At 38.9% G+C, this 14771-nt stretch overlaps 1 protein-coding gene across 2 annotated transcripts; it reads left to right on the plus strand.

Moving 5' to 3' along the window:
* The first annotated feature begins 263 nt into the window (after window positions 1-263).
* LOC137795014 (speckle-type POZ protein-like A) lies at window positions 264-11093 on the plus strand. Of its 2 annotated transcripts, none has more exons than XM_068592218.1 (12): window positions 264-426; window positions 1684-1766; window positions 4005-4122; window positions 4597-4718; window positions 5019-5170; window positions 5320-5447; window positions 6546-6723; window positions 7191-7246; window positions 7392-7514; window positions 9014-9156; window positions 9255-9308; window positions 9816-11093. In XM_068592218.1, exons 3-12 carry the CDS (start codon window positions 4045-4047, stop codon window positions 9958-9960), a joined length of 1179 nt encoding a protein of 392 aa, XP_068448319.1. In that variant the 5' UTR covers window positions 264-426; window positions 1684-1766; window positions 4005-4044; the 3' UTR covers window positions 9961-11093. The 2 variants fall into 2 exon arrangements, with proteins under 2 accessions (XP_068448319.1, XP_068448320.1); XM_068592219.1 differs by lacking the exon at window positions 264-426 and adding an exon at window positions 564-703.
* The last annotated feature ends 3678 nt before the right edge of the window (window positions 11094-14771 follow it).

The following is a 14771-nucleotide window of genomic DNA, read 5'->3' on the forward strand; positions in this document are numbered from 1 at the left end:
CGCAGGCCGTGTGTTTGACACCCCTGCTATACAACATCCATAATAATATGTGGAATAAAGCCTACAGTTGTCCAATTATATTTTGAACTAATGTATTACGTTGATTTTTTATTTTTATTATTATTATGTTATTATTATTATTATTATTATTAAAATTGTTGATTTTATTGGATCAGGCATCAATGATAACATGAGATGAAGCAGGACGTTATCCAGATTTCGCGCATGCGCAATACATATATTTTCTAGCCTGTTAAGCTACCAGGCAGCTAGACAGATGTAAGCTAGCACAGATATAAATTAGACAAAGAAACCTTGTGGAGAGACTGAGTGAAAAATAGTTTAAAGTAACGGAGGGTGAAAGGAGCGACTGTGACACAAAGCTATATGTGTTATTCGATATATATGGAAGTATGAAATTGAAAGGTACGCCGTCACTATGTCTTTTTAAACTTTTTGTGAGCAGTCAGTGCAGAGATTAGCTTTGGCTAGCTGCTAGTTAGCCGCTGTTGTTTTCCCACCAGCAGATTGTACCAAACGTGAGGGTCTGAGAGTTAGCTCGGTTAGTTAGCATCCTGTCACAGGGATCAGGAGAGGCCCTTTGTTTTACACCGGGTGATGCGGGGTCTAAACAGCACATTGCCAATTTAACTTGAGGGGTCCTCAGCTAGTTCGTGTCGCAACAATGAATAACGTAACTAAAGTAAGTCAGCTTGGTAATATGCGGACAGATTTCATGGTGACATGTTTTGTGCTAAGATAGCTAATCGGTGCTAGCTGCATTTGCGGTGCAACGTTATAGTGAAGTTAACATTAATCTAGCTAGTGGGGATGTTCATGTTAGCTTGGGTTAGCTAAATACGTATTGCACAGATAACTGGCAGATTGGCAGAATCTAATTGTTTTCCTGTTCACATGAACGCCACTCTTCTTGGGCAACGTTAGCTAAGATAGCTAACGTTGTATAGGACTAGTGAAGTGATAGCGTTCAGCGATAATAATAATAATAACGATTGTTTGGAAATGTGTTGTCAATGTAGCTGATGTTTACGCTAACATTGAGCTGTTGCTTTCCACTGATATCGCTGTTTTTTCTAGTCACATCCGCTCACGTCTCAATTAGCGCACAGGCTAAAGTAAGCCGAGACGTTAATTTAAGATACGATCGTTTTAACTTTAACTAAGTTAATGCAAACTAGCCAGATGCTTCCTCGGAAAACGTCATGTCTGTTGTGTTAAAGGCGAGGTTGCAGGGCTCTAGCTAACTAGTCTGTTAGCCAAACAAAGTTGCAGGTGATTCTTGAGTTGGCTAATTTAACAGACAGGCCGACAATCATCTATTACGTCCTGGACCAAAGCATACACCATGTACCATCTCTAAAGTGTACACTACCCATGCTAGTTATCGATCAACTGTTTGTACGTTAACTGCTGCCCTCATTTTTACAATAACGTGGCATTGACTTTTTTAAAAGCTCAAATTATCTAGAGATGTCACTTTGTTGTCACTTCGATAATATATGTCCCAAGATAGCTATGACATGTCTTGTTTATTGTGAGAACTGTTGCTTTATTGCCAGATGCTCCAGTGACGTTGGTTGATAACTTGAATTGCTATTGGAAAGGTTGAACCAGTACCTTCTCTATGTCTAATATATGTTGTTGTTTTTTCATTTTCCCCAGAGTGGAACATGAAGATGGGGCCATGAAGGATCCTGTGATAACTTAGAAAAACTGCATCTCTGTACATTTCAACCATTCGAGAGGTGATTAGGTTTCATTTCCTTGCCGGTGTTGCATGATTTAGCTGTGATAGTTATGAAGGTGATGAGTTCCTGCAGTTTGCTGCAAAAAAGTTGTTAAACTTGTTATTGCAAGCACATATTTATATGCACTTGCAATAATCAAGGTTTGTTCATTCCATCAACGGTATGTCATGTGATTTATAATCAAATACACTACATGTCCTTAATATAATCACTGCTTACAAGTTTATAATTGCACATTTCAAAATGTTAAACATGTATAGCCTCAGGCAAAATATTAAGATGTTTTTCTTGAGATGTTTAACAAGCTATAAAGTGGACAAGTAAAACAGGCAAAACCAAACAGTAATTGCATGATAGTTGATTGTCACTCTGAGAACCAGGGATTCTGTAATGTATATTGTAAATAACATGGTGGGAAACTCGCACAGAAAGACAGTGAACTCTGGGGAAGAGAGATGGTGGAAGAGCAGTAGTTTCATAACTTCTCTGCCTTCATATCCTCTTGCCATAGAGACACATTTTTTTGTGATTCTTGCAACATGCAAGTCATTTGGGTCTGTGTGCAGTATGTAACATATAATGTATTTATCAAAAGTAAAGATACAATTGTATGAAATTGGTAGGTTTTTGCCATTGTCTTAATTTTCCAGTTGTCAAAACAATTCTTTACCAAGTTTATACCTTTTTAAGTGTAGATTGAAATATCTGACTCTGAGATGGCTTATGATGGGTTTATAGGCTTTGATACAAACTAAACTTTGTGAAAAAAGTGAATTGAAAAGTCCTCACTGAAGGGGTGGTGTATTCTAGTGTTAAGGGATAAGTGAACATTAAATACTTGCAAATGTGATTCTGATATTTCAGCACGTGTTTCTGAACATAGCAGATGTTGTGATTTTGCTTTGGCATTTTGCTGGCTTAGGAGTTAGGGCTGTTTAAGTTAAAATGGCTGCTATGACGAAATAGACGTTTTATTTCCTTAATTAACTGCAGGCTTATTAGCCATAGCCCAGCCTGTAACTGACTACTCAGCCTATTTAGAGGTTGCTGAATATCACCATCTAGTAACTACCAAAGTCACTTCAACATGTCAGTGTTGTGACATTAGGTGTTGTTTTTTGACAGTATGTTTCCAGTTAAACTGCCAAGACCGTAAACCCTGTGGATCTTTCTTCCTCTGCTCATTAACAAAATCAATCGGTAGAAAATCTGTGTGTTGTTATCCAAGCTTTTTCTTGCTTTGTTGACATAGTCAGGCCAGCCAAGCGTACTTTTACTGCACGTTTGTGCATGTGAGAATGCCACACCAGTTGGCTCGCAGATGCTGTTCTGCACTGTGCTCATGGAGGTTACGGCTGATAACTTTGTTGGAAGTGTAGCGCCCACCTTGAGGCTCGCCCTCAGGTAAACACAGTTCACTAGTGAGCTCTAGTTTGCACTGTTAGCATCGTTAGAACCATTGGCTATGAGCCTAAGTTAAAATCGTCTTAGTACAAAATTCTCTTTTTAAATTTTTTTTACTTTTGTCATTTTTTTCTGAATATAGCAAGCAACAAATCTGTCAATCTTTATGGGCACCTGACTATTGTTTTAAGACTTGCCTTTTAACGCACAGTTTGTTGTCGAGGACATGAAAGTTGGCTGCGGCTGTTGGACGTTAGTTTCTTGTCAGGGCTTTTCTGACGACCCTGATTGCCCAAATACATACTTGTATGCAATATGTCATCGTTGTCTTCCGATTGATTGATTTGGTTGAGAATAGCTTTGCTACAGAGTCTTAGGATAATGTGCGTTTATATGGCCACCTAGTCTGGCACTGTGACATGAAGGAAGCCGTCTTGTTGTTTTATTTAACATTTAAGTAAGCACTGTTTTTTACATCATCACAGAGCATCTCATTTACTATGTCAAATGGACACATTTGCAATACTGTTGAAGGAATTTACATTACATTTCCATGTTTCTTCCTATCCCATAGTCAAACATTGGTCTCAGGTTTCACCAAAGTACAATAGTTCAGCATATAGTGAGGATGCAGACTCTTTTTTTCATCACATTTAAAAGTATAAGAATGCCAATAGATTCAAATCATGTGAAGGTTATAAATGATTAATACATTGTTCTGTCAGGGTTATTCTGACAGTAATTTATATGGGGAATGAATTACCTATGTGTACTTTATGCTACTAATTTCTGCAGAATAAATGTAACATTTTGTTTTCTATGAATGATTAGTGCTTAAAGGACAAACGTGAGTGGTACTCCGAAGCCAGTGATGTCACGGGTTCCCACCCCTCCTCCTCCTGGGGAGATGTCAAGTGGACCTGTGGCAGAGAGCTGGTGTTACACACAGGTATGGGCATAACTAAACTCATCGAATCATGTTCTATACAAAAAGGTAAAAGTTAGTCATGTTTTACATGTCGTATTAAATAGTTTCAAATCATATCACGCTACTAATATTTCATTACTAGCTTTTTATTTTTCCCTCATTTGTGTTTTATGAGCATTTTTTTGCAGCAGGCAATTAGACCTGTTTGACTTCACCAGGTGTTATTGACCATGTGTTAATAATAACTTTAGCAATGGCTCAGTTCCAACATGAACAATACTAAGAGCCTCAAACAAAAGCAGCCAAATGGCATTCCGCCCTCATTAATATTGTGTGAAGATGCTACTGAGATGTGTCTAATGTCAACAATCCTGGTACTGTACCTATTTAATTCAAAATACTGTAATTTAGAGTGCACAGCCCCCTCTAAATTGTTGACTGTATTTCAAAAACAGATAATAAGCCTAAAGTTTCTGCATATTCTTTTCTTCCTAGGTCAAAGTTGTGAAGTTTTCATACATGTGGACCATAAACAACTTTAGTTTTTGCAGAGAAGAAATGGGGGAGGTGTTGAAGAGCTCAACCTTCTCCTCTGGCCCTAATGACAAGATGAAATGGTTAGTACATTCATGCTTACAAATGTCTTGAGCTTTTTGCATTAATCTATCAGTCCCATTTTATCTCCAGTTTCATCTCCTTTTATTAGTACAAATGTTATTGAAAAGTCTGCATGTTTTATTGTGCTGTGGGAACTCTGCACACACGTGATAATTAGTCTCCCAAAGCAAGAGAGAATCACCCCTGAAGGCTCATCAAAGTATTTCTGTTCTCACAAAAGTGATAAAGGCAGTTATGCCTGTCTTGCTTCTAGTTTGTACTGTTGCTGATGTGCAGTGTTCTCTTTTTTTTCTTGCCAGGTGTCTGCGAGTCAATCCAAAGGGACTTGATGATGAAAGCAAAGATTATCTGTCATTGTATTTACTTCTTGTTAGTTGTCCAAAAAGTGAAGTCAGAGCAAAGTTCAAGTTTTCTTTGTTGAACGCTAAAAGAGAAGAAACAAAAGCGATGGGTGAGTAAAAGCAATCAGAACCTCACTACATCTCTTATGCCGAACATTTACTATTCCTTCTATTCCAACACTTTTGTTAATTTATAAGATGTTCAAGCAAAAGAAATAAATTATCAAGACAGCATTATTCTATTTTTTTCTTGTAACAGAAAGCCAAAGAGCATATAGATTTGTCCAAGGCAAAGATTGGGGCTTCAAAAAATTCATACGGAGAGATTTCCTCCTTGATGAAGCCAATGGACTCTTACCAGATGACAAGCTCACCCTGTTCTGTGAGGTAATTCTACTTTGACTTTCTTTTTATTCTTCAATTAATAAAGGATGTAGTCTTTTTGTCTACATATGTTGTTATTTGACCAAAATAGCGAACGATATCACCACACTTTCCCCATTTCTACTCTCAATGATGGTACATAATGGCTTATTCAGCAACACTTTTATTTGATGGGAGAAGATATATTTTACTGTCTGGGTGAATTCTTCTGAAAGGGTATCGATTGGGCTGGCACACATTCCCCTGATCCACAATTATAATCTGTCCTCAGAACACAGCCACTTCTCAATTCGGAATTAAATTTCAGGTTTTCCTGATTTTCCGTCATTGCATACTAGTGCCATGTTACAGAGGATCTGTTGTGAATGATGTTGTGATTGATGTTGAAATTACTGAATAGCTGCATTGTTTCTATGATGAAAGCATCCAAATCACACCACTGTTTGATTGAAATATTATACCCCTTGGGTGACCTTATTGGAATTAAGGCTAAAGTCTCTTAATTTAGTCATTGTTATGACCAGTTCACCCCTGAGCGTAAGCCGTTGAGCCATTTATCTATAAACATACTGTTGGCATTTGCTTCAAATGACATTACGCTCCGAGAAAGTGAAATGCCTCCTCCACCGTGCTTGTTTTTCAAAAATAATTGAATTCAAATTGTCAAGAAGAATAAATGTCTCCTAAAATGTTCTTTCAATGGACAAGTTAAATGAAGTGTCAATGGATTTTGATGTAAATGCATTTGGCCAAATACTGCCAGGACCAGACACTGTGCCAGGCAACACTTGCAGAAATTCAACAATATCAGGGAAATTGCCACTTTGATAAACAAATTGCTTATAAATTAAAGACAAAACGCCTTTCCTCAGCAATTAGGTGTTTCAACAAAGTTAATTAATTTTGGTTTCAAGTGTTCAGAGTCCCTGCCATTGTAGGATCCTCAATCTTGAAAATGTGCTCAAAATGGAGCCAATTAAATATAAATTAGGCTGTTCTCCAATGCAGTAAAACACATTTGCTGCTGGATTTGTCCGGATGTTTAGCTTTGTTGAGACTGCTTCAGCATGTTGTCCTCTCAGTGATGTTTCTTGTGTTCAGGTGAGCGTTGTTCAGGACTCGGTTAACATTTCGGGCCAGTCCAACATGAACATGCTGAAGGTACCGGAGTGTCAGCTGTCTGATGACCTGGGGAACCTGTGGGAGTGTTCACGCTTCACAGACTGCAGTCTCTACGTGGGAGGGCAGGAGTTCAAAGCCCACAAATCCATTCTTGCAGGTAAGACCGTCCCCAGCCACTCAACACTTTAGCAAGTAGCAACCAGGAGAGAAGCCCTCACAATGGCCCTGGCAAGACAAGCCCACACACCTTCTTAATAGCCTCTTGTGGAGAGCTGAAAGTACCTCAAAAGGCTACGGTTGGCCTGTATCCCTGACTTGATTTGTATTTGCCCAAGTCTGCAGTGGCAGTGGGCTCTAATCCCCACTACCTCTGCGTGGCCCTTCTTGACCCAGATGACTGTAGAATCCAAGAGGAGATGCTGACTCTCCTCTCCAGTTTGTCTCCATTGGACATGGTGACAGCTGCACTGGTCAGGGAAAAACGCTGACAAAGTGGAGCTATGTGGATTTAGCAAGATGTTAAGACTGTCAGAGTTCAAAACTCTTGCTTTGGTGTACTGACATGCTTCATATGATGTAGACTGTGTGCTATATTTATACGTGTTTTTTTTATTTCTTTGACAGCGAGGTCACCAGTCTTTAATGCCATGTTTGAACATGAAATGGAGGAGAGTAAAAAGGTAAGAATAACTTGTTACAACTGCTTGTAACTGCTTCTCAAATTAGAACTACCGTGACACACTATACAGAGTAATTATTTCTTATTTTATGAAATATTCTTCAGTTGAAATGAGTCGTGTAGAAACCTCTTGTCTTCTTTTGCAGAACCGGGTGGATATCAGTGATGTAGACCCAGATGTCTTTAAGGAAATGATGGGCTTCATTTATACAGGAAAAGCCCCGAACCTGGAGAAGATGGCAGACAATTTGCTGGCAGCTGCAGATAAAGTAAGTAGTAATTCAAACTTTTGCGAATATTTTTACAAACATCTGCCTTCCACTTCCTTTCACTTCCTGGTAACTAAAACACAACAGTGATGCTGACAATTAGATGTAATGTGGCCATGTAGCAAATGTTCCTCATGTTCTCATTGGTACGTTTGGATCCTCCAATAACTTGAGAGGCCTGCATTGTATGCAAGTCAATGAGGCTAAAAGGGTGATGTGGAGTTGTATAATTACACCGCAGTTAGGCTCCATCTTATCTGACATAATTTCAGTATTGATAACCTATAAAACAAATATAGTGTGCTTCAGCCCCCCCTCCGCAGCCAGTTTAGAGCATGCTGGTACAGGGTTTGAAAAATGTAGAATCCAATACAGCACAGTCGCTCTTCAACACTGTATGTTTGTGAGGCTTATAATTCAACATCTGTGGAGACTGTCAGGTAAGTGCTGATTCAAGTTAACAGAAGTGATTGAGGACGTAATAAGTGACGTGTTTTCTGTCGGCCTGCATCAATAATGGAAATTTCCTCGTCCATTGGTAACAAACATGTTACTGAAAGCGATGTCATTCTTGGCAGTATGGAAACATACTTCATGACGAGAGAAAACTCTTCACTCAATGCAGTGTTTTGTTATAACGTTGCAACAGAAGATGACACGGTACGACGTCACATATGAGACCACGACTTCATTTGATTTGCTGTTTGGTGCCCGTTGGGATTTTTATGTTGCCAGTAGATGTACATATTTTCTAGCCACATTTTGCATTTCTAATCATTACAGCTTATGCAAAGCAATATTTCTCGGGACTTTAACATGAAGCACCCTATGATCCCCCAAATCCTTCCTAGACTCTATAATGTTGTCTCATCAGTTCACAGATGAGTTCCCCTATTTTTATTATCAAAAGAAGTGCTTCATTTGAATTTGATGTATTGTGGTTTCGTGAATTGTGAACCAGAATATTGAGCCTATCAACATAATCAACAGGCAAGTTCCCTCACTTCCCTTTGCAAAATCATCCCAATCATTGTTTAAATGATGCATCACAAAGACCATGTGGTGAAATTGGGCCATTCCTGTTTTTTTAAGATTGCAGTTCATATTAATGAAACCTTCTGGTTGGACATCTCTTGGTCTTTTGCTCTTTCTTTTCTTCTTTCTTCTTCTCTTCTCTCTCTCTCTCTCTCTCTCTGTCTCTCTCTCTCTCTCTCTCTCTCTCTCTCTCTCTCTCTCTCTCTCTCTCTCTCTCTCTCTCTCTCCTCTCTCTCTCTCTCTCTCTCTCTTCTCTCTCTTCTCTCTCTCTCTCTCTCTCTCTCTTTCCAAGTAGAGTTGAAACATTGATTTGATAATTGAACTGATTGCATCTGTAGCTTTTTTATTTTGTGTTCAGAATAATTGAGACAGAACCTCAAATCATGGGGATCCACTTTGCATCGAGGGTGTAACTAAAGCTTTTTGTCTGCCGCTCCATCCCTCCCCCTTCTCTCCAATCCCAGTATGCTCTGGAGCGTTTAAAGGTCATGTGTGAAGAGGCCTTGTGCAACAGCCTTTCAGTGGAGAATGTGGCCGACACCCTCATCCTAGCAGACTTGCACAGTGCCGAGCAGCTCAAAGCACAAGCCATAGATTTTATCAACAGGCAAGTTTCGCAAAAAAAAACAACCTCCAGTGATAAATTCCTGCTGCCATTTCTGTTTACCAGCCCTGAATGCTTACCTTTTTATCTCCTTGCCATAGGTGCAGTGTCCTGAGACAGCTGGGCTGTAAAGATGGAAAGAACTGGAATAGCAAGTATGTAATTAGCTGATATATGTGACACAAGATTAATAACACCCTCTTATCGGTTCCCCCAACCAGATGCATTGGAATTCATTGTTTTAGCCCAGGCAGACAGAGTGCTATTTGCCTTTTCAGTTTGAAGCTCCATATCTTTGTATCCAAGTTATTAATAGACTCATACCTGGAAATGGAATATTTGTAGAATTTTTTATTTTTTTTTTAAAAAGGAAGGTGGTCGCTATAGGATTTATTTATTTGTTCAGATGATAGTGTGTTTTTAGAGGACACCTTGAAATGTTGAACTTTGTTGCATTCAACATGTGAAGACGTCCTAATTCTACATTCATTTAAACATATGCACAGAAAGCACTAATGGCCCTTCTTAAGTTTACCATGAAACTCACAAATCAAGTGCCCCTTATTTGCTGTGTCATTACGATCTCATTTAAGTTTATTGATTTTTAATGTGCACATTTTCACATTGTCTTCGTGTTAACTTCCTTTTGCCTGTGCTTACAGTCATGCTACAGACATAATGGAGACTGCAGGCTGGAAGTCAATGATCCAATCCCATCCTCACTTGGTAGCCGAGGCCTTTCGTGCCCTGGCTTCAGCACAGTGCCCACCCTTTGGTCTTCCCAGGAAGCGTCTAAAACAGTCCTGACTGCCTGACTGTGTGCCCCAGGACTTTACTGGAGGTGTGAAGCATGGGTTTACAAAGGAAGGACTAGTGAGGATACCACTCTTTAATTCCACCAAAACTGAACACACTTGAATAAAGAAGAGTGGAGCTTTCTGGCCAGGGATTTGGGGAGGCTGGCACGTGGACATCAATGGATTGGGAAAAGAAAATGGTAAAATTGGTGTCGCTTGCTTGCTTTGCTGCCCCAACTGGATGCTGTTCAGCCCGGGTAGCAAGTCAAGCTGTCTGCTACTGTTTTTTTTCCTGTAATTTTATAAATGGCCTTAATATATCTGCCATTGCTCCGGAGCTGCTCCAGAGTACTTTGTCTATTTTACTCTGTGCCTGCCTTGTCACAAAGACCAGGCCTCCTCCAGGTTGCACTAGTTCCCATGAATAGTCATTTTGATATGGAGTTCTATAGGAACGTAACAAAGGTTTAACTAAATGGGAAATATTATATATTTGTAATGTTTAGCCCGTTTTGTGACTAGACATTAAAAAGCATGAACACTTTCAGTGCAAGGTCAGTTCTTTACACTTTTTAAAATATGTGTATGCCCCATATTGATGGCACCATTTCTATGTAAATGACAGTTGAACCATCTTCAGAAGACCAGTGTACAAGAAAGTCTGTTCTATTGCATATTTGTGGGGGGAAAATTGTAATCTGCCATTTTGAAGACCCAGTGTCAATCTTTATAACTCACGTAAGACGAAAACATGTCTATACTTTGGCCCTACTATATTAAAACATTGGAAGTATTTACTCAGTCTCCCATTTGAATGGCATATTCCAGATCATACGTCTGTGAACTGTTCTAGATTAAATTGAGAATTTCTGTCTTTAGTATTGCCAACTTGCAAATATTATATATTCTCAATATACTGTGGTAACTAAAAGTGGAGAGACTAATGCATGGTCATGTTATTGTCAAAAGAAAGTGTCCAAGTACCAATTTTGTTTTTAACAATTTATTTTCTGCAATTACCTGACATTTGTGCAGGATGACATGAATTGAGTCTGTGCAAAAAAAAAATCCTCTTAACATGCTTGGACATTTGTAGGATGCTGAGCATCACTTCTACTGGCAATGTTATTCTGTGTTTGAATGGGGGGGTTTGTCATGTTTATTCAGTCCGTCTCGTATGTAGTGTGGTGTGACCGACACTTCAGAGGATTTTGTAAATTAAAAGAGTAGCATCGTTTTTACATGATATTACTCGTCATTCAGAGTCATGTTGAGATGTTGAAACTTCTTTTGTTTGGAAGCAGAAATGATGAAGTTGTGGTCTGCAAGAATGCCTGCATTAACCCATTAAACCATTTTCCAGCAGTCTGAAGAAGCCCAGGTTTTTTTGTTTAATTCAATGTGACAAGAGATGTCAGTTGAAGAGAAGATGATTATAATCATACCGTTTCTTTTTTAATGGTCATGTTTATGGATGCGAGTGTCGAGCTGAGGTGATGGCATTTTTCATTCCGTCGCCACTGGATTTCGTTTAATTAGAAGATTAGAAAACAACACTGTGATAATCAAAAGACAATGTTCTTAAACTGCTGCATAGTAACATGTTTAATGTCGAACCTTTTACGCCACATGAAAGACATTTTTCCCTCTTGTTTTATGTGTGAATGCTCGGCACAAGCTCTAATTAAAGTGAACGCGAGGCTGCTCCCTCCTGCTGGAACGGAGACTTCTTCATCAGCAGCTTGCTGATCCTCGTCCGCCCCTCTCAGCACAGATCCTAGAAAAAGACCTGATACCATCGATGCTTTAGGACGCCTCTCCAACCTTTTATCTTCCTCTCTCGCTTTCCTCCGCTAGCTGTTCCACTTGAAAGACAAGCTGCCCGCAGTGGCATCGCCACAATTGAAAATGTGTCATTTGCATCATAGGAAATGAGATTGTTAAAAAAGGCAGTGGACAATGACAATGGGCCAGGCTTTAGACAAATTCATATAAATATGGCCTTTGTGTGTGTGTGTGTGTGTGTGTTATGAGTCCAAATGTGACGCTGCAGCAGACAGCCCTGATATAATGGACACAACCGCTGCCATCATAAACAAGTCACAGGGTAATCTGGATGCATCCCAGGAGGTATTTTGTGATTAACTCTTTAAGATACTTCAAACAAATGTCTTTCCATAGACTTGTCCTCATACGTACAATGTTTCCTTTGTTTCCCAGAATACATTTTTGACAAACGCGGCAAAGAGTCAGACACTTGTCAAAGTTCCTGTGAACATGTGATCTTTAGCAGGAGAAATAATTCATGGACAGTGAGCTTTAGCAGAAAGAGTTCACTAACATCTTCAAATGCAACATGTATTGTTTCTGTGTTCCAGTCTGTTGAAACAGGAAATAAGCATTTCTGCTATTCCAATTAATTTTCTCTCTCTGATGACTGTCAGTCAAGAGACGCAGCCAAACCTGATATTTACCACTGTTGAATTTTAAATAGTAAATTGTAACCCTGCTGCACTAAAATATGTATGTGACTTGACACAGTATTATTGGTTTGAACACTACTTATACATACAGACTTATACAATGGATATTTTTTTAAGAGGTAACTGCAGATTTTCCACTTCGTAAATTGACGAGAATATCTTAATTTTTTTTTAAATTATTATGGTGAATTGTCAACATTAACCGTATTTTTGTATTTGCGTGTCTATTAATTAAACTAAAACCCTGTGAAATATACGTTAACATTCCTTAGTTTTAGGATCTGGATGTGTGCAGCAGGAAAAGCTGCTGTGACTCGATGCCTAAGGAGTGAGTGCCTTTCACCCTGATCAGATAAGAGTAATGGAAGTGATGAAAAGACCCCTGTCACTGATGGCCACAGCAAAATGGATGTGCTCCCTGAGGTGTACCTCTGGTATCATCCACGCCTGTGGACACAGATTTATTGCCCATTAAAAAGCTACACTGAAATGTACCTCTTAGAATGGTGTGTTTATCCTGTTGAGAAGTCCTTGTAGAAATGAAACGAGACAACCGTGAGCGCCGACAGACTGCAGCTGACTCAGTGTGACAACGTGCTGTGAGCCAAGTTCAAATGAGGTTTAATGCCATAAAAACCTAAATTGATCTTTACAATTTCATTTCAACAAAATGAACCCCCTATGAAATCAAATATTCCCAAATGAACATTTGTACTTCCACTATGCACACAGTAATGCTCTTTTTCTTTTTTTTTGTCCTCCTATTTTACAGGGGAAACTGTTGAAACGAGATTAAGCAAGCAGGAAATCAAAATTAGGCACAATCTGCAAGGGTTACAAAAATGGAAATCAAAGCAATCTATAACTACAAGCAATTAATATGACATATATCTACATGATATTTCTTAACAAACACCAAAAGTAAGGAACAGTATACTTATTGATATATTTCTCTGGAAAACTTAGAATAAATTGACATTGTTTACTCTGAAGCCGTAAGTAAACAGGTTTAGTTTTAGAGTTACACGTTAATACACAGCATTTGCACAAAGGAGTGGAACCAAAACATCGACATAGATCAACTCTGATTTAGTAATGTCCTTATTGTACACCTCTCATGTGTAGCATGTGACAGGATCATTTACAGCTGACGGGGAAAGACATGAGATACAGCAAATAAAGGAACATTGACAGAAATAATTGCCATGTGATTTGTCAGTGGCACATGCCCTAGTCTAAGAACCCTGGATATACGCAATCAACACCTAGAAGTGTCCTGTGTTGATGGTTTTCAACAGGAACTGTTGAAACCATTTGCTAAGTCAAAGCACATTTCACCCTTTACTACAAGACTGGATGTTACCCACTTGTACACAAAAGTCAACTTAAGCCCGCTGTACAATTGGGAAATGTATGACATTTTCAAAATGTAGCTCCCACTTCTCATTAAAACTCCAGACGGATTTTGTATTTTCACCTTTTTTTTTTTTTTTTTTTTTGCTTTTGGTTTCTCCACTCTTGGTCTTGGGTAAATGAAATTTCCCAGGCTAATTAAAGCCTATTAAAGACAGGTAATGTCAGGGCTGGTGGCAGGACCATGACAAAGTGCTGATAATTGTCTGCCAGACTCGCTAAATCCACCTGTCCTGCAATTATCGCTCCCTCCCCTCCCTCCTCCTGACACATTAATCCACTGCGGGGCCCACCCGGCAGGCTGATGCCTTAAAGTGCATCCTGCAAACACAGATGTTGGATTTCACACTAGTTTAGCATACACATGCCTTTTGATGATTGCAGCAGAAAACCAACACATTTCAAGGAGTACACAAGGCAGCAGCCAGGTTATACACGGATGGAGACACATATATATATATATATATCTATAAACGTATGTGTAAGGATTTATGATTATGGCCTCTGCTTGCCTGTGGGATTCGTATTGAATCAATTCACTTTGTCATGGGTATTGAGCACATAATCAATCAATTCACTATTCCAGTCCTTATAAAGATAAAGAGATAAAATATAGGTTGTAAATCCATGTGAATTATTCAGAGCTACTTGAGGAAATACCCATTGATCAAGCTGAAACAATAGACACCGTCCTCTCTGTGTTCTGTTAACAGGTACAAATGGATATTAGTTCTACATTGAAGGCAATGAACCGATCAGTCAAAATGGAGCAATGTTTCAAGTATGAAATATTTAATTTAACGTTCTATTGAATAACTATTCAAATGTCTTCGTATTGTAATTATTAACATGATTCAAAGTCGTGTCGTATTTCATCCCATTAAATGAGGTGAGGATATTGTTTGACGATGTTGGCATCGATGGA

The sequence above is a fragment of the Clinocottus analis genome, unplaced genomic scaffold (genome assembly GCF_023055335.1).
Source record: "Clinocottus analis isolate CAN_PGR_092001 unplaced genomic scaffold, fCliAna1.0.p SCAF_269, whole genome shotgun sequence".
NCBI lineage: Eukaryota > Metazoa > Chordata > Actinopteri > Perciformes > Cottidae > Clinocottus > Clinocottus analis.